At 38.9% G+C, this 23,173-nt stretch overlaps 1 protein-coding gene across 3 annotated transcripts in view; it reads left to right on the forward strand.

Moving 5' to 3' along the window:
* Nucleotides 1-2,399: 2,399 nt before the first annotated feature.
* LMBRD1 (LMBR1 domain containing 1) overlaps nucleotides 2,400-23,173 on the forward strand; it is an 87,808-nt gene continuing 67,034 nt past the window's right edge. Inside the window, exons 1-5 of one of the 3 annotated variants that reach the window (XM_080614747.1) lie at nucleotides 2,400-2,471; nucleotides 3,435-3,611; nucleotides 12,745-12,805; nucleotides 19,369-19,466; nucleotides 20,450-20,517. In XM_080614747.1, the coding sequence (XP_080470873.1) occupies nucleotides 2,412-2,471; nucleotides 3,435-3,611; nucleotides 12,745-12,805; nucleotides 19,369-19,466; nucleotides 20,450-20,517 (464 nt within the window). In that variant the 5' untranslated portion in view covers nucleotides 2,400-2,411. The remainder of the gene's footprint in view (nucleotides 2,472-3,434; nucleotides 3,612-12,744; nucleotides 12,806-19,368; nucleotides 19,467-20,449; nucleotides 20,518-23,173) is intronic. The other 2 variants (XM_080614746.1, XM_080614745.1) reach the window with 2 other exon arrangements.

Raw genomic sequence — 23,173 nt, forward strand, 5'->3', positions numbered from 1 at the left:
TCACCAGATCTCACACTTAGTTCATGAGCACTGATGCCACCACAAGTCCCTGGTACTCACACTGGTCTCACAGGAGCTGAAAGCTTTGCACTCCAGAACCAAGATCCCCCTGCCCTAATCCATCTCTTCTTACAAGGCTACAAAACAGCCTGAATCCCAACAACCTCTTACCCAGCTCACAAGCATCTTTGTTCTCTCAGCAAATGGAAACATAGCAAAGACATCTACTGCTTCGGGCTAAGAACGTAGCCACCCCTGTACCCTGGCAGGTCCCTTCCTGCACCTCTGTAAGCCCTTTATACTAAGCCTGATGAACTAACAAAGCCCATGTATGTTTTCACTTCGAGCCACCTGCACACCAAACAGAAACCTAGTGCACCATGCTCCAGAACAAGGCTCTCATTTGTGCCTTTGGGCATAATCTGCAGTATCCTTAGCACCTGACCCGCATGAAGCATCCACAGCAAATTAAAGACTAGGACAGGTGTAAACCTCTCCCATTCCCTGTTCTGCCAAGTGCAGATATAGACTAGATATCATGAAAAATTTCTTCACCAAAAGGCTGATCAGGCACCGAAACAGGGTGCCCAGGGAAGTGGTGGAATCATGATCCCTGGAAGTGTTCAAAAAACATGTAGATGAAGCCCCCAGCGATACGGCTTAGTGGTGGTCTTGGCAGTCTTTGGGTAAAGGTTGGACTTGATGATCTTCAAGGTCTTTTCCAACCTAGTTGATTCTATGATTCTATGATTTTAAGCCCATGCTCTCAAGGACATGACCTCCCCTAAGCACCACCTCATCTCACCAACTCCCTCTCCAGGGCCACCCTCACGCTGCCCCTGCTCTGATGTAGGGCACCACACCATGATCCCACCCTCAGGTCATGTAATGCCATCACACACCGTTCCCAGCCCCACTGCCACCTCAGGTCCCCCCTTGGTAGGCTCACAGCCTCCCCAGCACCCACCACTTAACTCATGGCACCTCAGGCCACCTGAAAGCCTCCTGTCCTCGATAGCACGCCACCCTGTGCCCCTGAGTCAAGCCCGGCACAAAGCCATCAGTATGGGTATCCCCCACCACACTCACCTGATGGACCCCACCTGTGCCATGCACCCACCGGATGAGGCTCCCGTTGCCGGACCACACAATGTCATCATGGCTGCACTCCGCAGAGCTCCTGCGCAAGCTGCCATGACATGCTATGCTCCAACCTGAAAACCTGCCCGTGTGTGTGCCCAGGCAAGTGCGAAATGTGAACAAATCCTTCACACCTGCCACACACCCTCAGGAAGCTGCACATGACATAGGGAAGTATTTTAGGTACTTTTGATATCACACTGAGCAATTTCATTGGCATAGTCACGGAAAAAGCTACAGAGATTCTCACCTGGTCCTTTTGTTGCATGCCTTCCTTATTTGAGAATCCTTGTAGCCACAGTACCTCTGGGCAACCTGTTCCAGTGCCTCACAGGAAGGAAGTTCTTATAGGTCCCTTCCAGCCCTAATAATTTTGTGTTGTGGGCCATCCTCCTTTCAAGAAGGCCTGAGAAATAGGTAAACAGCTCCAAAGTAAAACAGATAAAGGAGCCTCTCAGGATCACAAGCTAGCCCAAACAAGAACATGTAGTTAATCGGCAAGACTGAACATGCATTCCAATGTCCTTAACTAACAGATTTCCATAAAGGGCAAAATGAGAGACCACTCCTCAAATTCACAGCACCTGCAGCACAGCCTTATCTACCAAATCTACCATATGCATGAGTAATGACTGGGTGGGGATTTTGCAGAACTATGATGAATATGCATATAGTAAATTTATATGAAGTGCAAACTGTCTCTCCTCGGTGTGCCTGATAGGCGGAGTGATCCCTATGCACCCAGTACCGTAATAAAGTAATGTCGGCTTTCTAACTTGTCATTCTGGTTGGAGAGTTTATTTCCCAGGTTTCGGTAATGCTTTTACGGAGAAAAGCGACAATCAGAAAGTTCAAAGTGCACCTAAGAGGGATGTGGGAGGACCACCCTCAAGCGCTCTGACCCTCTCCCCATCCGTCCTCCCTCTTCCTGCCCACACTGCTGCATTCGGTCGTGGGACGGCGGTGATCCCCGGGCGACGAAGAGGCTCCCGTCACCGTTCTCCTCCGGCCTCACTTCCCTCGCATCATAAACTATCGCGACAGCTGGTCCGTGCGTGGCGAACCCACAACTACCAGCCCCTCGCTGCACCCACAGCGGGACATGCCCGGACGAACGCGAACCACCGCCGGCCAGCTAAAACGAAAGCGCTGGCACATGACGTCATGAGCGGCGCGCCCGGCAGCTTTTAACTGTCCCCGCGGTGACGCGAGCTCCGCGTTTAAAGTCCCGCCTCACGGGAGTGGGTGTGTTGTTGCTGACGGAAGCGAAGATGGCGGCGGCTGTCTCTGAGCTGCTGACTGGATGGTGCCTTTTCGGCCTGGCGTTGCTGGTGAGAGGCTCATCCCGTAGCCCGGCTGTCCCAACTGTGGCATGCCTTGCACTCCGCTATCCTCACCAGGGTTTTGTTTTTCCGCTTTCGGTCTCTTGCTGTTGCAGTGCTGGGTTCCCGCTTAATCTCCTAGCTCGGGCTGTCCCACCAGCTGCCACAGCAGCGAGTCCTTTCCCGCAGCTTTCAGCGACGATGGGGTCGTAGAGGTCGGCGGAACCCGCAGCTGAAGGGACAAGGCTGCTTTGCTTTCCTGTAGTCAGCACACTTGTGTGTGTTCCAGCCCTTCTTGCGTGTAAGCGCTGCTCTTGCTATTGCTCGAGCTGTGCTTAGCCAAGTACAGAAAATTAACTACGTGCAGTGAATATAGCACTGAAGGATGTGGATCTCTTGGAGCGAGTCCAGAGCAGGGCCACAAAGGTGATGAGAGGGCTAGAGTACCTCTTCTATCAAGACAGGCTGAGAGCTGGGTTTGTTCAGCCTGGAGAAGGCTCAGAGAGACCTTACAGCAGCCTTCCAGTGTCTAAAGGGAGGACCTACTAGAAGGCTGGAAAATGAGTTTATACAAGGACATATAGTAATAGGACAAGGGGGAATGGCTTTAAATTAAAAAAGGGTAGATTTAAATTAGTAAGAATTTCCTTACTGTGAGAGTGGTGAGGCACTGGTACAGGTTGCCCAGACAGGCTGTGGCTGCCCCACCCCGCCAGTGTTCACGGCCAGGTTGGATGGGGCTTTGAGCAACCTAGTCTAGTGGAAAGTGTCCCTGCCTATGACAGGGGGTGGAATTAGATGTTCTTTAAGATCTCTTCCAACCCAGACCGTTCTGTGATGTTTAGGGCTGAGCTTAAAAGTCTGTTGATGCTCTGTCAATCATGAATACCAAGACATAGAGTTTAACTTCAGTGCCTGCTTTCTGATAGCATCATTGTTCAGCTCATAACTTTCTTTTCTTGTGTGTTTCAGGCTATTCTGATTTTCTGCTGGGTTTATGTGCGCAAGTATCAGAGTCGTCGGGAAAGTGAAGTGATTTCTACTATAACAGCTATCTTTGCCCTGGCAGTCGCTCTTATCTCGTCAGCGCTACTACCAGTGGACATCTTTTTGGTTTCATATATGAAAAATCAAAATGGTACATTTAAGGTATGGACCTTTAAAAATGTTAATTGCCTCTTCAGAAGAAGTACTTTTGTTGAAAAGGGATGTTTTTGGGTTGACAAAGTGTTTTAACTCAATGCTAATATCTGATCTAGTGCCTGAGTATTTGGGAAAGCTGGAAACTAGCGCTGTGAATGCGGCACTGAACTTTGTTTGAACTGGATTTCAGTTTTCGTTTCTAGTAACTATTTTTGATATTCTACTAATTTGTAAATGCTTACACTTTCTATTGTGCTAAGAGGAGTGTGTGTATGCTGTCCTGAAAATATAAACAACTCTCTTAAATCTTGCCTTTTAGTACATCATAGTGGGGCATGGTAGAATGCAATTTGTTGCTCCTTTGCTCAAAACCAGCTTGCATGGCCCATTTGAAGTTTAAAAATATTTTTGTTTTCTTTTTGCCAAAATTCTCTTATTCTGATAATGAAACATTTGAACTTATAAAGATTTACTGTGTTAATCTGCCTATATTGTAGAGCCTGAGTTAACAAGCACTTTTTTAAAGAGGGAAAGATGGAGCAACCCTTGGGGAAGGGAGATACAGTAATATCTCTTCTTGGCTGGTAGAGCCTGAACTACTGTTTTTGTAAACTTAAGCTGTAGAGTGTTGCTGTGCAGAATGAATTCTTAGTGGGATGAGTCCTCGCTGTGGTCTGCTGTAAGCCTTTCTGAAAGTAGGAGTTCTTCCCAATGCTTAAAGTTTCAGCCTTTTTAATTTTAGAGAAGAGTTCTTGAAGGTAGTAACTTTGTGAGGACACCACCGTTAGAAATAGGTCAAACTGGAGCATATTAGTAACTTGAATAACTGCTTAGTTTGGTTTGGAACCCACCTGGATCTGTAGTAAAATATATGATCCTGGAACAAATGAGAGAGTGGTGCCTGTGCATCAGACTGAAAGACTGGTTTCTTTCCAGCCCTGCTTCCAAAGGAAAACCTGACTCCTGCTAGATCCTTTATAAAGCTTCAGAACTAGCTTGCAGCCAATACAGTACCTTTTGACTGGTGCTCATGTAAATGCAAGTCATAAGAAGCTTTTGGAAATGAGCTGTGATGTGATTCTTGGGATATTTATTACTCAGTAGTAGTAATACAGGACAAATTAAGCTTTTGTTTAATGCTGTTGTTAAAAGCTTGTATATTCTTTCTTGAGAATTAAAATGGCTGTAGAAGGTGGAAGAAACCTTTTATATGTTATGATACTAGCAGTTTAATGAGAATAATACTGTGTATTAAGAAATATATTGAGCGTGACTAGCTAGAGAATAAACAATGATGTAACTAGGCCTAGCTGAAAAAAGTGTACTTGAAGTACTGTTTTTCTTGTGCTAGGGTGCATAGATTCTGTTTAAAAATTGTACCTGAAAGCAAGCTGTTATGCTGGTGATAAAGCTTTTCTCTCTTCAAAGTACCCTTTTGCCTGTACTTCTGAGGCTTCTTGGTCCTGCTTAATTCCTAGTGTTTGTAGATGCTGCTCTTGGCCTGTTGAAATAAAATTGCTGCGTGCTGCCTTTCAGAAGAATTATTTTTTTTCTGAAGGCTCAGATGAATGAGTTTTTACTTTGCAGCAATAGCATGAGAACTAATATGCTTGTCCACCAAGTGTTGAAATTGATGCAGAAATATTAATGTAGCCTTTCCAATAAAGTTGAGTAAAATCAATCAGACCACACAACCCTATACGTAAACACCCAGCTTGTTGATTTGGTAGTCTCAGTTTAGGAGTAATATCAAGTTAGGAGTTTCACAGCATCTAAATGTGAAATATTCCTGAATTGTTAAAGCTTTTAACTCTGGCCTGTGTAACAGGCTTTTTTTCCTGCTACTGCTTCACGAGTAGGACAGACTGGATTGGGTTCAGAGCATTTCCAAGACACTACCACCATTTTCCTGGAGCTTTCTTTAAAGCTCAGCACCTCCAAGGCACTATATCTGATCCGGGATCTGAAGGACTGTGACTGGCAAGAATCCTTTGTTGCTTTTGTATGGCCAGAATTAGTAAGTCTTCTCTAGATGATTACTCTCAATTAATTTTTGAGGTGAATCCAGGTAGCAGATGTGGATAATGTTCTCTGTAGATAAGTCATTAGTTCATAAAAAAAGCTGCCAACTGGATTATTCCAGAGCTTATGCCTGAAGAGTAGTGGCAGCTATCCAGATCATAGGTAAACACTTTTTTTGCTGCATATATTCTTTTCCTCTACCTCTTCCAACTGTAATTCCCTGTGTCAGTGTTAGAGATGAGAAGTCAAGAATGCTCAACTTACAAGGAATTGGTACTATATTTGGACTTTTAGTTAATTTTTAATGTATCTGACCCTACTATCAACTTGCAGGTATTGAGATTTTTCTGTGAACAACCTGTAAAAATCATGTTATATTAATAGCAGAGGATAACTTGAAGGCATAGTCTTATGGTTTAAAGTTCTCATTATGATTTGTGTGTTCAGTGGCAAGTAAAGGTGTGTGTCCTGGCAACAGGGATTAGTTTAACTGTCTAAAGTGAGATACCCAGGCAGATTACCTTTCTGTGAAGGCTGTCAAAATGATGCTGCTTTTTGAGTTCACTTAAAGCAGTGTTGTATAGCCCTTTTCCATCATGTGTTCTGAGGTGTCTTCCTTGACAAGGGGCGTATAGTATACCTTGGTCAGCCTTTGATAACCTTGAGGTCCTGTCCATTTTGACAGGACTGTTGAATTTCATGTACTGTTTCTACATCTTTCAATTAAGACCAGTTTTTCTTCACTATAAATGACTTATGGCATTTGGTACTTGTTGGTCTTGCTGTATTTTGTGAGACTTAACAAATATTGTCTTAAAGCTTTAATAATGAGTTGAGCAGATTTGATGTTAGGTTTTGCATAGTAGTTCTGTAGCCCTTTAGGGAAGGAGCAGTGGTGCATGGACTTGGATGGTCATTATTCCTATGTACCATAGAAGAGCTTTTCTGGAGGGTGGGATTACCTTGATTCATTGTGCTGTTAAGTAGGAAAGCAGGCTTTTGGTTTTAGTACTAATCAAAAGAACTTGAGTATTATTTTGTAAGTGAATTCCTGGTAATATTTGCCAGAACCACTTTTATCTTGAAGGTTTTGACTGTTTCTATCGACAGTATTTTAATTTGTGCAGTGGAGTTCAAATATATCCAGTTGGATATGATCTGTTTGATCTGAAAGCTTGTTTGATTTATAACAAGCAGTTAAGGCAGGATGAGTTTTCTCTTCCTAAAGACTTAAGATTGCTGCTGGAACCCAAGATGTCTGGATCTGACCTACAAGTCTCATAAATATTTAAAACTCAGCTGATCGTGTTTTGCAGCAGAAAGACTTCTTGAAACAAGGATGTTATCACCATGGTGTCTTTTTTTTTAATCTGTTGTTGATGCAGCAGAAGACAGGAGGTGATGGCAAACATTTCTTTTTGAAATGTATGTATTCTTGCTACTATATGAAGTTAAGGCAGTGATATTTCTTTCAGTCTGGTTAGACTGAACACCCGATAAACCTTGTGTGTCTGCCTGAGCAATTAAAAGCCAGTTGTCTCCTTAATGATTCAAGTAGTAATGTCTGTTTAATGAGAGATCATTTTTGCAGACCATTCTATTAAGATTTTGTATCTTTATGTAGCTGCTTAGAATACAGAATCACTAGATCTGTCAGATGTTTTTATTCTAGAAAGATGTTCGCTGAGAAGTCATTATCAAATGAGACCATGCTTCCTGTCCTTAGGAATTATTATGAGGAATTACTAATTGTGAAGTAGCAATATTTGGCCAGATGTGGCTGAGATATGAAAGGAGAATGTTATTCTCCATCTGGTGGTCAGAATCCTGGCTTTGTCCCATTTTGGAGGTAACAGGCTTTAAGATCTGAGACCTGGGTGTGAAATTTCTTCATGTGTAACCTGCTATGATGCACTCACCAGTCTTTGGTATTGCATCTTCCTTTTGTTGGCTGAGCTTTGGGACAGGCTAATCAGCAGAATGACTGGTACATCTACATTTAATGAAACATCACAAATACTGAAACCTGGAATGTTGCATCATTTTAGGCTGTATTAAGGTACATTTGCAGAATGGAAGCTGTCTTCGTTGGGTACTTGTGAAATTGTTGCAGATTCCTTTAGTGACAGTAGAAATACCTGTTTTAGGAGGAACAAAAGAATGAAATTCATGGCTATTCCCTCACCAAAAAGTGGGGAAGTTAGAAAATGTCAGATTAGCTTGTACTGCTTTCATCTGGGGAAGTTATCTGTGCAGTTTGAATAATACTGTTCTGTTGAAATATGTTAATCTAAGTCATGAACTGGACATAGTTGCTGGGAGAAGGAAGACCACTCAATGATTACTGAGGGAAACAAGTGCTCTTTGTAACTGGTTTTCTATGTATGTAACTACAAAATTAATCTTCTGAGGGAGCTTTGCTTTTGTTTAACCTTAGGTAAAACAGAAGTGCCTTAAACTGCCTTTATCTTTATTTACATAACTTTTTATCAAAGCATTTAGTTTTTACACTTGTAACTGTACTTAAATTTCCTGAATCTGTCAACATGGCTTGTGTTAAGAAATCCTTGAAAGTAATACATTAATCTAGGCCATCATACTCATTGTACATATCTCTGCAAATTGTTGGTTCCCTTATCTATCAATGCAATGCACTGGTACAGGTGTTTTAAAGATGATAGGATGTAGGCTTGCTAACCTGCATGGAACAGAATGAAGTACGGCAGAGCAGTGCAGAATGCCTGAATTCTGCAGATCTTAAGAGAATTTGTGGTCACATTTCTGCATCTTAAACTACTGCTGAAGGCAGTAATGAATGCTCATCTTCGTAGTCTATTGTGCTTCTGTGGCGTTTGCTGTGTATATTGTAGGCTTGGGCCATAATGAAGGAAGAAGAAAGTGGACTAGATGTAGAGGCTGTCCAGAGAAGTTTTAAATTGAGTCCTGGATACGTGTGTCCAGTAAACTCATACACCTATCAACTTGAGGTACCAGCACTGCTGCTGAGAATGTCAGAGCTCTGATGCTCACTAGGTAGCAGTGCTTCTTGCTTTTGACAAAGACAGTGCTGCTGTCACAAGCTTTTTGAAACAGCTCCAATGAACTAGTTAACTGCTTTTGAGATGCTGATGATGTGTGCATATGGATAATTCGTCAGCAAGAAAAGGATTTTTCAATTTGTGTAAATGCGGGGCTTCAGCAGCTGACTGAAAGCTGACATAATAGATATGATATATCATTAAATTGGCTTGCATTACAGATTTCACGTGCAAAGTAAAAGCTTGTAAGTGCAGTCATATGTACACAATGGTGAAATGTACACATCTTCTAACGTAAGATAACATCTCAATATTTTAATATGCTGTAATATATGCTTCCTAGTATATTACTGAGTCCTGTAGACAACGTAATTTGAGCAACAGAATGAAAAGCAATTGCTATGTCTTAAAGATTTACATCTGTATCCTGTTATAAATGTTACTAATGCTTTTTGTGGAGTTGGAGGAGAAGGATCCTTCTGGCAGTTAAGCCCTGTTCTGTTTCAGTTACTAGCTATCTCTTCCTGTAAAGTGGCCATGACACTTAAACTTCAGGTCTTACTGTAGCTTTTCTTGCTTATTCTTAGTTGGTGTGGGTTTTGAATGTCTCTCCTTTGCTTATTGGAGAGATCTTCTTTGAATGCTTATGTGGAAGTAAATAGTGCCACCTGTTCAGTCTTGCTTTTCCCTTAGGTGTAATTAAAGCAATGCATTTCCATAATTTTTAACACTAGGTAATTTAAACAGTTTAATATCCTGTGTATGTATTCTGAAGATCAAATTCTTTTGTGGTGTATTTTTAATACAAATGGCTAGAATTTTTGCAGTTGAAATGCTATTGTGCTTGAGCCTGACAGTCTTCAAAGTTTGGGCTTATTGTATACTTGACAAATACTTAAGGTGTTCCTTTTGTCGCTTCTGCTAAAATATTTTTCATGCATTTTTGCTGATTAGATAACAAAATGCATATGTAACTTTATGCTCAAATTCCAGTTAAATGTTAATATAATGTATTTCAGACATTGAACTTTAAAAGCTCAATATAAAGTGACCTATTGGAAGTCTGTTAATACAGTAACACAAAGGAAGGTGATACTGATTTTACTAAGGTTACAGAAAATCAGGTGTTTGTCATCAAGCCTGTATTCTGTTGGATTTTAGCCAGTTCTGGGTGAAACTGATAAAGCAAGCGTTAAATGTCTTTGAGTCTTACCATGTACACTCTTCAAAGATTATGTTCACTTGCATCTTTCATATGCTCTGTATTAGTGCGCGTATCTTTACAACTGAAAGGGCTTGAGTTTATAAGTTTGAAAAAAGCCTATGCATAGAAATTTAAAGGCATTTTGACAATACTGGACCTTTACTTTTCTTAACAATTCAGTTATGTTGGCATATATCCAAAATTGTTAGCTTTTGAAGAATTTTCCTTCTGGATAACCACTTCTTTGATCTTGACTTCTTGTAGATTGGGCCATGCAAGACTTGAACAGTTCTGGGCTATGTTTAAGCTGTATAAGAAGGCCTGGACTTCTGGATTTAATCCCTGAGTTTGGCTGCCAATAATCATGTTACAAAACATTTAGCTTCCTTAAACCAATAGTTCCTCTTGAGAAGAAGGAGAAAGGGATGGGGAGGAGCTTGACTTCAGCCTTCTGGCTGGGTGCAATTACCAATGTCGTTGAAGTTGTTTTTTCACTTCCGTTTTCTGAGCAGTTTGCTAGGACTGAGTAATACAGTTCTGAAAAAGATCAAATTTTGCTCTTGTTCATGTAATGAATATCAATGCTGTTACATGTTGGGAGTTAGGGAATCTAAATCCTAACATGAGCTGATGGGTCTCTCTGTGGTATGATTTGAGAAATACTAATCTACTAATTTCTGTAAAGAATTATGGCTTCTTGGTCAGCATGTGACTTTGTACAGTAACTTCAGGAAAACAGTCTGCCCTTTTTATTATGTAAAGAGCTTCAGTGCTTACGCCAGAAACTCAAGGCACACTGTTAATGTCTAAGCTCTGCTAATGTTCGAGTATCAAGTAATCCAGCAAGTTTTAATTTTAATACTTGGTTTAAGGTACCGTTTGCTGAAGGTAACTTGAATATTCATACAATTCAAGTCTTGGTCAAACTAAAAAGTAAAGGCTCATTGTCCTGAAAAAGGAGATTATGGCTTAAACTGGGTGGATAACTAATAAAAATATGTTTGGAAGATGCAACTGAACACAGTAAGTTAGTTGCCATGCTTATATTTAAGTACCATTTCATCTGTGTATATAAATTTCAGTCATAGTTATTCTGTCATAGAAATGCTGTGTGCATTGTTTACTGCGTCCAGGTCTGAGGCTCACAGTGCAAGAAAGACACGGAACTGTGAGAGCAAGGCCACAGTAATGGTCAGAGGGTTGGAGCATGTCTCCTATGAAGAAGGACTGATAGAATTGGGGTTGTTCAGCCTGGAGGGTGGTGAGGCACTGGAACAGATTACCCAGAGGAGCTGTGGATGCTGCATCCCTGGAAGTGTTCAAGATCAGGTGGGACAGTGCTTGTTAGTAAAGGGTGTCTCACCCCATGGTTGAGGGGGGTTGGGCTACATGATTCTTGAAGGTTTCTTCCAGCCCAAACCATTCCACTATCAAGCCAAAACTACTCTATTTTTTCTGGTCTGTAAAATTTTCCTGTTATGAAACTCTCCTGTGCTTATTCCTTTGTGCTCAGTAATTTTCACCTTTGCTAGCACTATGTAGCCAGTAATTTTTTAGAAGCAGCATTTTTGTATCTATCTCGCTGTGTTTGTGTTCTTTAATGAGTGATTCTCTTGTAGTGTTGCCAAGTACAGTAGTAACAGGAAGTGAATCACTGTAGAGATTCTCAGAGGAATGTGGGTCTTAATACACTACTCATATCTGGACTTACATGCTTGAAAAATAAATGTTTAATACCTTAGAGCCTTATGTACAGAATTATTCTTTGTAATTCAAAGTCCTAACGAAGCAAATTCTGCTTATCACATTCTGTTTATCAAATTTGACTTTGCCCTTTCTATCGAGTTGGGTCTAGAAAACATGTTTTCTTACCTGACATTTTATAGAAAATGTTCCCAAACTCTAGTTTGACTGAAAGTCAGTAATACCGATATCGGCTTCAAGTGGGATTTTGGGGCTGCTCTTTTAGCAGTTTCCATTGTCAGCTTTACTGGTTCAAAACTAGTGCTTTTTTGATTGAAAGGTATTGACTTCAAAACAAGTGCATCCTTGGCTTGATTGGGTTCTTTCATTAACGCTTTCCACATGCATATTTTCTGAGGAGTTGCAAAGTAGATGTAAATGTGTTAATTATGAAATCGAATGCATCCAACTGCTGGGCTGGACAACTCAAGCAGCTTAGTTGTTGGTGTGGTGCATTAGAAAAGACTGCACAGCTTCAAAGCCTATTATATGCTAGGTTTTGTAAAGACTCATCCTAAGGAGAGCTTTGTCCTGCAAGGACTTGACTTTGAAGCACAGTGTCCACTGCAGTGTTCAGAATTTAAAAAAAAAAAAAAAAGGCTGGAACTGCAAATTAACTATACCTTCAGTTGTCTTTTACAAAACATCTTCAAAAACTGTTCAAATTGAGCTTCAGGCTCATTAGCTGCATTTTCTGATCTGTAGAAAACAGAGTTTTGTAAAAATAGGTATTAAGAGACCGCTTAAATACTAAGAGAAGGAGAGTGAGTTATTAGCTGCTAAAAATTAACTAATAATTTTATTTTAGTTTTGTATTGGTAATATAATGTATGATAACTAAAGATTTTTAATCTGGGAAAAAGAAAAAAAAGAGCTTTGAAGGTATGAGGCTAACAGCCAGAGAGTATAAGCAGTGGGGATACTACTACAGTGTCTCCTTTGAAATGCATCACATTCGTGAATTATCATTGGAAGGTAATTACCTCTAACTTAAATTGTAATACAAACTGGGTGTTTAATGTTTTTCCTTAGGCATTTGGTATGAGCAGTGGTTTTGGTTCTGTAAGAATGCTATTGAATTAAGCATTCTTTTATTTCATTTGATAAAAATGCTTCTATCCTTTATTACTAGGACTGGGCTGATGCTAATGTTTCAAGACAAATTGAAGACACTGTACTTTATGGATATTACAGTAAGTATTTTTAACTTCTAATTTTTTTTATTTCCTACTCAGTTAATAGGACCTTCCAGTAAAGGCATGAAGTTTTTAGGGGACATATTGAATTATTCCTTTTTGGTTAAAAATTAGTCTTGCATGACTTTGGTTAAACATGAAGTCTTAGTGCTCTTCAGTTAATCTTTTTACATTGAAGTGTCCCCTAAAAATGCAAATATGCTGAAGGCCAATCCAAAAAAAGGCTGATGGTTTCTGTCATAATCTACTGTTAACGTTTTCCCTGTGTGCATATTTAGAGGCCCATTAACAGAAACTCGTGGTTTTACTGTAACTTTTATGGTACTTAACATATGCAGCAATGTGAAACTTGCTTTCCATGAATAAAGCTTGTGCAACTGTGAGTGGAACACTTGCTGTTTAAGTGTTCAGATTCAGCAGCTACCATATTCAAAGTAACAGCTGCTCTAAAGGAGCTTAAAGGAGTTGAGTCAGGAGTGGTAATCCTAAACAAAACTGAAGCAAAAGATTTACAGAAATCAAGCCAAATAAACTGATTGTTTTCTGTAGTTTTAGAATAGTTTTTTTAGTTGTCCTCATGAAGCTTGTGGAAAGCTCTACTACTAATGAATGGATGTAAGAGGTATCTGTGGAAGAGTGATGCTTATCACAGAGTGAAATGCTTGCCTTGGTCAATCATATAAACTCAAACATAATTGCCTGCTTTTGGTCACATTTTGTAGGACTTCCCATGGAAGACTGTGGGTTGGCTCTTGTGAATGTATTTTCCTAGATCAGGAAATAATTTGTTCTTAATAGTGAACTTGTTTTTTCTTAATTTACAGAATGCCTGTTGCCTGCCAGTGATAGTGACAGAAACCAGAATGTGCAGTTTCATGCTGAGTGAAATGTCAAGCCAAAAGTAGTAGGAAACTTGTTTTTGGAAGGGAACTTTTAAAATGCTAGTTTATCTCCCTCTAAGAGTCTTCACTACAGAATAGAGGAATTGCTTTGTGTCAGCTTTTTACTTTTATTAGGTTGCTACAGTCTTGTTTAACAGCTCAAGCATTTCACAAATCCTAACATGGAACAGTCTTCAAACTCTTCTGTGAACCATTTTCTATAGATTTGTGAAACTGATGGATGAACTTCCATAAGATGTTTTGGACTGAGTCTCTTTTTAAAGCAGAATGTCCCTTGGTAAATCCTGAACTAATTTTTGGAACAGATTTAAGTAAAAACAAAAACAAACCCTGCTGTTGTTTTCGGCCTGTCTGCACAGGTCTACTTGAAATATTGTAGGACTAATGTTTTATTCCATAGCATATCCTCCAGATGGTGGTAGAGATTTAAAGATGTTTTTAACAGTATTTTTCTTTTGTGATCTTAATTTAAGGAATTGATGCATGTTTTTATAACTAGAGCTACATTGAAGAGAACAGTAATAGGTAACTCATCTTTCAGAACTCTCCATCATTACTATATAAAAAGACAACTTAATGCCTATCCTGCATCATTAGGCCTAGTCCCCTGCTGCTATTACACAGCATAGTGACATGAAAGCTGAGAAGGAACAAGTTAAACAACTTTTCTAGTCTTGTAACACTATTCAATTTTTTTTCTACTTGTATCTTCTTAGGAAAGTGTTTGATGTCTCTTAATAAATAGGCTGAGGAGAACTGAAATCTCATGTTGTACTTAAGAATATGAATACCAGGACTTCCTCTATCCTGAAAATGCAGTGATAATTATCTAGATCTCATTTGCCCTCTGTAGCTATAATGGCAACTTATAGTATAAATAATTGGTACACTTAGGTCACAGTCCTTCACAATCCATGTCACTTCTAATTGTAGCAAGAATTTGGAGGCTATGGTTAAACCGGTATTTTAGAATATTAAGGATTACTTTACTACCTCTGCAGCTCACTGAGAAAGCTGTCACTAAATGTAGAACTCCCCCCCTCCAAGTTGTTATTCCACATGAACAATATTGTCTCTAATGCCTAGCTGGCTTCTGGGCTAGTCTCATACAGAAGTAGAATGGCTTTGTACTAGGAGAATAATAAATGAGAACTTTTTCAGAACAAATCTTGAAATAACTGTATTTTGAAGGGAGACTTCAGTAGTCTAAAAGCTTTACTTAGGAAACCAGTCTGCTGGTTGCTTTGAAGCCATAGTGGCTTAGTGTGTTAATTCTCATAAAGCCAACTGTAGTAGAACATGTCTGCCAGTACTTCAGTGGTAGGAGAATGATCAGCGGTTGGCAGATGCTCTAAAAACAGCATATCAGCTTGTGTTTGGAAGGAAAACCCTTTTCAGAAAGGGTTATAATTGGAAGCTGTCCAACAGTGGTTTCCTCTGCACCACAATTGGGCTGAAACAATTGACAGTGACCTAGTGCTGTGTTCTGTAGCTCTTCTTCCTCTAATAAGTACATCCTACTTGCTGGAACCTTGATGTTAATAGTCCTTTGGTGAAGTTTCGTGAATGGTGAAAGGATGCCATTGGTAGATTCCAGTCTTCCTGTGAAGCAGACAGATCTCGACCTGCATGTGTTAAGTGTCTCTAAACTGCAGTGTGGCAAGCACTATCTGTTAAATTCTGTTGGGGTCTCTACATGTGTGCTTTAAATCCTGTGCTAAATTTCCAATTTTTCATTTCTCTATTTCTTAAATAGAACTATTTTCTGAAGTCAGCAATTACTGGTATAACTTGGATCATTTTTGCATGGATTTTTATCTGCTTACTGCAAATGTTTGATACTGAGTCATTAAAACAAGGACTTGGGCTTCTAGGCATTAGTAGGTGCAAGTCAAATGTGGCTATGTGTTTTCATGGTTGGGTCCTATGAGAAGACATGCTAAATACTGTGGAAAACTTGCACAGCTGTACTTGACAAATATTGTGGAGTTACATCTGTAGAAACTCTCCTAATAAGCATGAGAATTGGAAGATGACAATTGGAAGATGGCAATTGCCAGGTCTAACTTTCTATAGTTAGGGTGTATTTTATATTGATATGGTGCAAAACAGCTGAAAATAAGTAATTTTGACTTCAGAATTACTTTCTGAGGTGAAGAATTTATTTGGTTTTTAAAACAAACCAACCTTACCAAGAAATTCTTGCTGAAGATTGCTTAGACTTTGTGGCAGGAACCATTGTTGTACTGGTTATACAGTGAAGCACTTCAGTGGTAGTGCTTCAAGCTTCTGATACAACCCAGAAAAATGTTTTGAAACAAAAGTTGGACCTCTGAACCAGAGCAAAGAGCAGTCACTGATTTAGAACTAAAGTCCATAGAAGAGTAATAATGAAAGCCAAGACAGTCTGTCGTGCCACAAGGTCACAGTGGTGTTAGAGGGAGGGAAATGTCTTTGTCACTTGGTTGACTGGCTGTTTGCTGCTGCCTGATCTTTGAGTTTGAAGGTTAGCTTTCCAGGGAGTAAACAGCTCTTTTAGTGGACAGAACAACAGGCAATTAGATGCTTGCCTTTGAGTAAGTAACTTGTATGAACTTACGAAAAGTGCTGCTCTTTGTTTTTCATAAGTTCTGAAAAATAAAGTACAAAAAAACAGACAGGAGACTGATCATCTTATTAGTAGGAACTTTGCCAAATCTTTTGAAGTTTCCTTTGTAGTATGAGGAAGAACAATGTTTTACTACCTTGCGAGATGAAAAATTAACTTTCAGATCTAACTAAAAATTCTCACAGGCAATTTTTAGACTTCACCTGATAGATGAACAAAAATGTCTGTCTTGGAAAGATTTTGCTTGGGAAAAGCAAATGCTCTTAAGGGTTTTGTTTTTTTTTTTTCCTGTGTGTGTGCTCGGTCCTATGAAATTACCATGGTAACAAGGTTATTCAACAGGGCAAATAGTAGAACTTTTGCAACACTAAGTGTAAGTTGGAGTTTATGCAGTTACATGTAAATAGAGTTATCCTCAAGACTTAATATTACATGTTGTCTTGAAATGCATTGAAAGCCTGTAACTTCTGGAAAATACATTTAAGGTGAATTTAAGGGCGAAGTACCAGCAGAGCATTCATGACAGATGGAAAATTCTGGAATGAGTCTTATGCTGAATCTTGTGTATGTGGATCCTGTCTCAAAGTCAATACAGAGTATGCTATTAGAGCTTAAGGGTTTTAATATGAAACTTCTTTTAGAAGTTAGCATTGGCTGGGAACTTCAGTCCTTCTAGTAAAGCATAAATTTGACGGAGTTGTGACAATTTAATGGCTTCAAATAATGTCTGTGGGACAGAAAACTGCAACCATGGTTGATTTTTTTCTTCTTTTTAGATGGAGGTGACTACCTGACAGGTTTATGAACTGCCTGAAGATACTAGTCTGTACTTGGGGATTTCCCAAGGTCAGCACTAAAGAAGTCCCAGGGAGAACCAGAATAGCTCTACAGGTCTGCTGACTTCCATAGCTGAGTTGGCAGAAACAAAGGTTTAGCTGAAGCTGGAGTTACCTTGGCTCAATTTTTGTAGTCAATAGCTTAAATAGTGTGAGAAGTATTAAGGCTGGATGTGCTCTTGAAATGGAGGTACAGTATTTTTGCCAGAAGGGTTCCTGTTTCCAGCAGCATTCTAGAGTGCTTTTTGCCACCCTGCTTTAGTCATTTTTTGGCATTTGGTAGACTCTTGTGGTGTCCTAACCCAAATTTCAAAACTGCTGGTGATGTTCTTCCTAATGCATATCCATGGCGGTGTTGGCCATCTGTGCTGTGAAACTGCTGTCTTTGTGGCAGTCTTCTGTCAGTGTGGCAAGTTAAGGTGACCCCGCACAAAGTCTAGCAAACACTGAAGATGGTACAAAGAAGAGTTTTAGTAGACAGGTAGGTGGTGGAGAGGGGGAAGTAGAACTCCTTGGATCAGATATGACTTGCCTCTTAATGCTCACTGAGGAAGGCATTTCAGCATCTGAAGAACAAGTAAATAAGATTTTGGCTTTTCTGCTATTGTGTGGAATGGTGATGTGCTTAATGGTCTGCTTCTCAGATGCTTACAGTTAGAAGTGAGTAGTTATGTCTGAATATTTTAGCTATACTTACGCAGTCTTGACTTTACAGGCAAAAACCGTGTATTTAATCTTTAACTTGGAAGCATGATCTGCCTCTGTAGTGTGGCTTTTGCCTGTGCTGTAAGAGTCAAGAATGGATTGTGGGTAGTTGAGACTTGAGTATAGAAAAAACTCCTATGATATATTTCACATGCTGAGCTTCAGGGATTTAGTTTAGATAGAGACCAGATGAAATATGGCAAGGAAAATTCTGACCTGATCATATTTCTTGAATGTGGTTGAAAGTGGAAAGTTTTTCCACAGAAATAACTGAGCAAGATCAGACGAGTCTTTAATATCCGGTTGCGCTTAATATTGCTCAAATTGTGCGGTACTTGCTTTTCAGTATCAGAACAGCATCAGCCTTGCTGCTAGATTATTTGATGTCACTTGCCTGCTTGAAATGGACTATTTTGAATAGAAAAAGGGAGTAGGTGAGAATGGTCTGAGATGGCTGTCTGGGGTGTCCCAAAGGCTGAATATTTCCTCTTTTTGCCACCATTGAAAGTACAATGCTGGGCCTACTGGGACTGATATCACTTGCTGTGATTTTTAGAGGATTGTTATGTTTTCCCCAAAATTGTATTGAGAATTGCAGAAATGTAAGGATGCTTTATTAGAAAAGGCTTGCAGAAATATACCGTATTATATTCTTCCAGTAGTTTAATAACCAGCCTTTCTTTTAAGAAGGTGTAGGGCTTGAGCCGATAGAGTTCTGTGTGAAAAGCATTAATTTGATATGATCTGGAATGAGACTAAACCATGGGACCCAATCTTTAACACACTTCTATAGATAGTGTAGGACTAGCTAGATAGTTATATCATGTAGCTTGCTAATCAGCTCTTAGATAAGTTTTAATTAGTTTAGCAGTATTATCTGAAACTTTTACCTTATCTTGCTAATTTGAAAATATCTTTGGTCAGATGTGGCTTGGCTTTTCAAAGTAAAGACTGGAAGCTTTTCTTCAAGAAATTGAATGGCATTTTGTGATACTTGACCGACTTTCCTTCCAAGTTGATTCTGGCTAGTCAGATAACTTCTAAAAAAAGTAACTGTTGCTACCAAGTAAGCATTCAGTGAGTTGAAGCATTTTGGTTTGAAAATTGAGGGAAGAATATACAAAAGGAGGTGGGTAATATTTAGCTTCAAATTACTAAGGAGTTGACATAAGGGGCTTTAGTGGGATTTTTAAGAGGTTTGATCCTTCATCATGCCCTGCTTTACCCATTTTTTTTTTTTTTTTTTCCCCCCTCCAGTTTGCTGCTGAATTGAAGCATGAACTGAAACCTTTAGTCTGAAAGAGTAATTCTATAAGTCCTTTGGAGTTCATAAAAAAAGTAATAGTTCATCTGCTGGCTAGTAAATTTTATTTCCTTTTCAATGCTTGAAATTAGTAAGAGCTACAATGAGAGTAAACTAACGTTTATTTCTTTCCTTTGAATTACTATGCACTAAATGAAGTATCAATATAACTTTGTCTCTTCACCTAATTAAATTATTTCTCCTAGCTTTGTACTCCATCATACTGTTCTGCGTCTTTCTGTGGATTCCCTTTGTCTATTTCTATTATGAGGAGAAGGAAGAAGATGATGGCAACACATGCTCAGTAAGTTCACTCTGACAAATGCACCATTTTCATTGCTAATGAAAAGACAAGTGAAGACAGACAAAAACGAAAACAAGAATGATTGATTGTCTAACTTGACTACTAGAGTGTTAATTTCAAAGTCTATTGCTACAGTTCCTTTAAAATACCCAGGCAGCTCTTAACGCTTAGTCTAACATAGTGGTCTCACAGGAAATGAAACTTTAGTGAGATAAGTAATTAACATTTGTATTGCCGTGAGTTCTTCCTACAGATTCCCTTGAGCCTTATTTAATATACAGGAAAAGCTTCTTGCATGAGATTTTTCTTCAAATAGAAAATATATTTCAACAGGTTTTATAATAGAAGACAGGAAGATTATACTGATTCTGAGAGAGACACTAAATTTGATTACCTTCCTTAACAGTGTTTGCGGTTTTATTTTTTTTATTTTTTTTTTCTTGAAGTAGGCAGTAGTAATTTACCTGTAGCTAGTACTTGTGTTTTTGTAATGCACAGGAGATTTTTGACTTGCATGATGTTCCAGGGAATGTAATAAATGCGTTCCAGTAAGGTGCTAACTTCTCAAATGAAAATACTTTTCTTTAAAGACTCTTTCAATCCTTGATCATGATCATTTTCCCTTCTATTCATTTGTAACTTTAACGTGAGAAAAAGTCTTCTAATCCCAGCCATACTATAAACCATTGGTAATAAGAATTTTCTTTGAGCGTATTGGCACTGAACGAATGTACCCTAGCTACTGGCCAGAGCTGCTCAAGTGCATAGTTTATGATGGAAGCAGAAGTTGAGAGCTGTGAACAGTGATATCAAACTATGAGATTCTGCAAGAATGTCTACTTCTGACTTGTGTTTAAAACTACTCCTTTTCTGTGGAAGTAATTTTGTAGAACACTTATTGCACTAACTATGCTTTGCCATAACTTGCTGGACAAATTCCTTTGGATTTTTTTTTTAATATATGAACTTCTTCTAATTTACAGCAGGTTAAAACTGCACTCAAATATACTTTGGGATTCATCACAATTTGTGCGGTTCTTCTCTTAATTGGGTAAGTATTTATATTGAATGTTAACAGGGATATGCTAGATAGGCCCCCCAAACAAAACTGTTTTGTGCACATCTAGAAAAGAGAGACTATAGTGTACCAATCTGTGTAATGAATATCTATCTTAATCTCTAATAGTACTTAAATAGCCTGAGAATTAGGTACCTGAAAAATTAGAGTTTAACTGGAAGATAAAATGGTTTTCTTAATTATGGAGGTACTTGTGCTTCCGTGCTTCCAAGCTGCTATTGTGAAGCTCCAAGCAGTGTTGCAAATTCAATTTAAGTTCACCATTAAGCATGACATGCACACCACTATTGAATGTTTCTAATGCATGCTGTGTCATAAGCTTTTTAGCATTTTGACTGCAGCAGTAAAGTTGGAAAAATTTACAAAATGTGTGCTAAAATTATCCATATTGCAGTATTGGAATGTAGGCACTAGAGTGAAATTAATGCTTCTAATTGTATTCCACCCTATGGGAATATTGTTTTAGTTATGATAAGCATTTTCAGGTACATCTAAGAAGTCTATTGTTCTTTCAATTAAAAGTAACATTTGTTATTATAAGAGACTAAAGGAGTTTGAGCTAGTTTAATCATGGTCTAGAAATATTAAAAATTCTGGCAAAAGCCATTTTGTTGACTGTTGGCTAACATCATAGGCAGACATATATGTCCTGTGTAATATATCCAGTTCAGAAAATTTTGTGGTATCTTTAGGTGTTACCTGAGCCCCCAGTAGCTGTAAGCGTGTTTGTTCTTCTCTTCTGGTAATATGGAACTTTGATTCTTGACTTCCTTATTGTCCTGTGTGCACTTAGGCTTGTCTTTTAAAGGCTTCACAACTTGTAAATTACAGCATCTTTGTGGTCCCCTCTAGTATGACAGTGAGATTGACTTGCAAACTAGACAGTACTTGGCCTGGAACTAAGTTACTGAACAGTGCTTCTCTATAGGTACAGATTTAAAACCCACTGATCTAAACAGCAGGAATATCTGCTGCAGGAGGCAGGTCTCCTTTAGATACCGATGGGATTATAAAATATCTGGATTCTAACTGGGGCTATCTTTCTGCTATTATACATATAAGGCTGCTTGCTTTCTTTTAAGATGATAATGATTAAGTAGTAGCATCATCCTAATGCTCTTGAAATGTACTTAAGATGCTGCTGCAGAAGATTAAAATTCTTGTCTGTCCTCTTGAAGGGAAACAAGATTAAACAGCTCAGTTTAGAAAGCAAATGAGGTGACTGTGCTGAAGAAAAATGTGAACTTTAGTCCTAGGATAGTTATATATGTGTGTGTGTGTATATATATATATAAAATAAAAATAGCAGATGTATAGCAGATGTTTCAGTGTTAGGTACATGCTTGCTGTGGACAAGTTACCTTAGAGTCAGTAAACTGCACATCAAGGACAAAGAGCAACCTCAGAAGTACCAGTGTGATAGGGAAGAGGTAAAAGTACTGGAGCTGGAGCTTGTATGTGAGGGGCTCAACTGAATTTGGTAGTGAAGACAAATCTTTCCATATTGCCTATAACTGGCAGTAGCAGGAGATTTTTTTTTCACTGGTGGTCCAGATCAGAGCAGCATTAAAACAGAGCAGAATGTTATGTACTGAATTTAATTTTACAAGACAGGGTTTAACGAACTAGAATACTCATGCACACAGATTAAAAGAGCAAGAGGGGTTGGGATATTTCCTGTTAACTGCCTGAAAGATAGCCTGTCTTCTTGTGCTTACATGACTAATGTCTTTTATCAAGACATTCTGTTCTGATTGATTTAGTAAGTAACCTGTATAATTAAAACAGTTTAATAAATAGCTTGGTTCTGCTAAAGATAGGTAGGTCTGCCTTTAGATGAAGTCCCTACCTCTCTTCTGGTCAGCAGTCCTCAAAAAGCCATGAAAGTTATATTAAGCTTGAAGTTTCAGATGTGTAATGTACTCCATTAGAGATCTATGACTATTTTGGGAAAATGTACCTGGTTTGTGCCATGTGATCTTGGAATTTTTTCTGAGTTGGTAACACAGCTCAATGAACAAGATTCCTTTGTCTAAATTGTTAAGCAAGAGGAGTATTTATGCCTCTTACTCTAATTGTCTGTTACAAAGCCTCTTCCTGTGGCAAAAACGTGCATATCTTTAATAGCACTTAAATGCTCTTCACACAACTTGATACAGAGCATCATTGAGAGCAGAGTATGGGACAAATATGCTAGAATACTGAGAGCTAATGCTTGTAATACTTTCCCCTTTTTAGAAATTATGTGCTTTCCTTGAACGTAGCTTATTTACTCTAAATGTCATGTGGTAGATCCAGGGGGCTTGAGATACTACAATCTACTTTAAGGCGCATTTATACAGCAGTCTGGTTTGAAGTAAAATGTTTGCTTTTAAGCCAAAGGAATGGTTGGTTTTAAAAAGAATGTTTTCCTGACACTCAGTGTTTGGAATTAAACTGGTTACCTTAAATTTTCTGGAACCATTAGCTTTTAAAAAGCTATGAATATATCTCATTAGCCTATAAATAGTTATGCAAATTATAGCAGAACTCACTTTAAGGAAATGAGTTTAATTTATTAGAAATTATTTTTTGAAGGATGACAATTAATGGCACTCTTTAAGAATCAAACTTGACCTATCTACACCTG

Source organism: Psittacula echo (genome assembly GCF_963264785.1).
Source record: "Psittacula echo genome assembly, chromosome: 4".
NCBI classification, from domain to species: Eukaryota; Metazoa; Chordata; class Aves; order Psittaciformes; family Psittacidae; genus Psittacula; species Psittacula echo.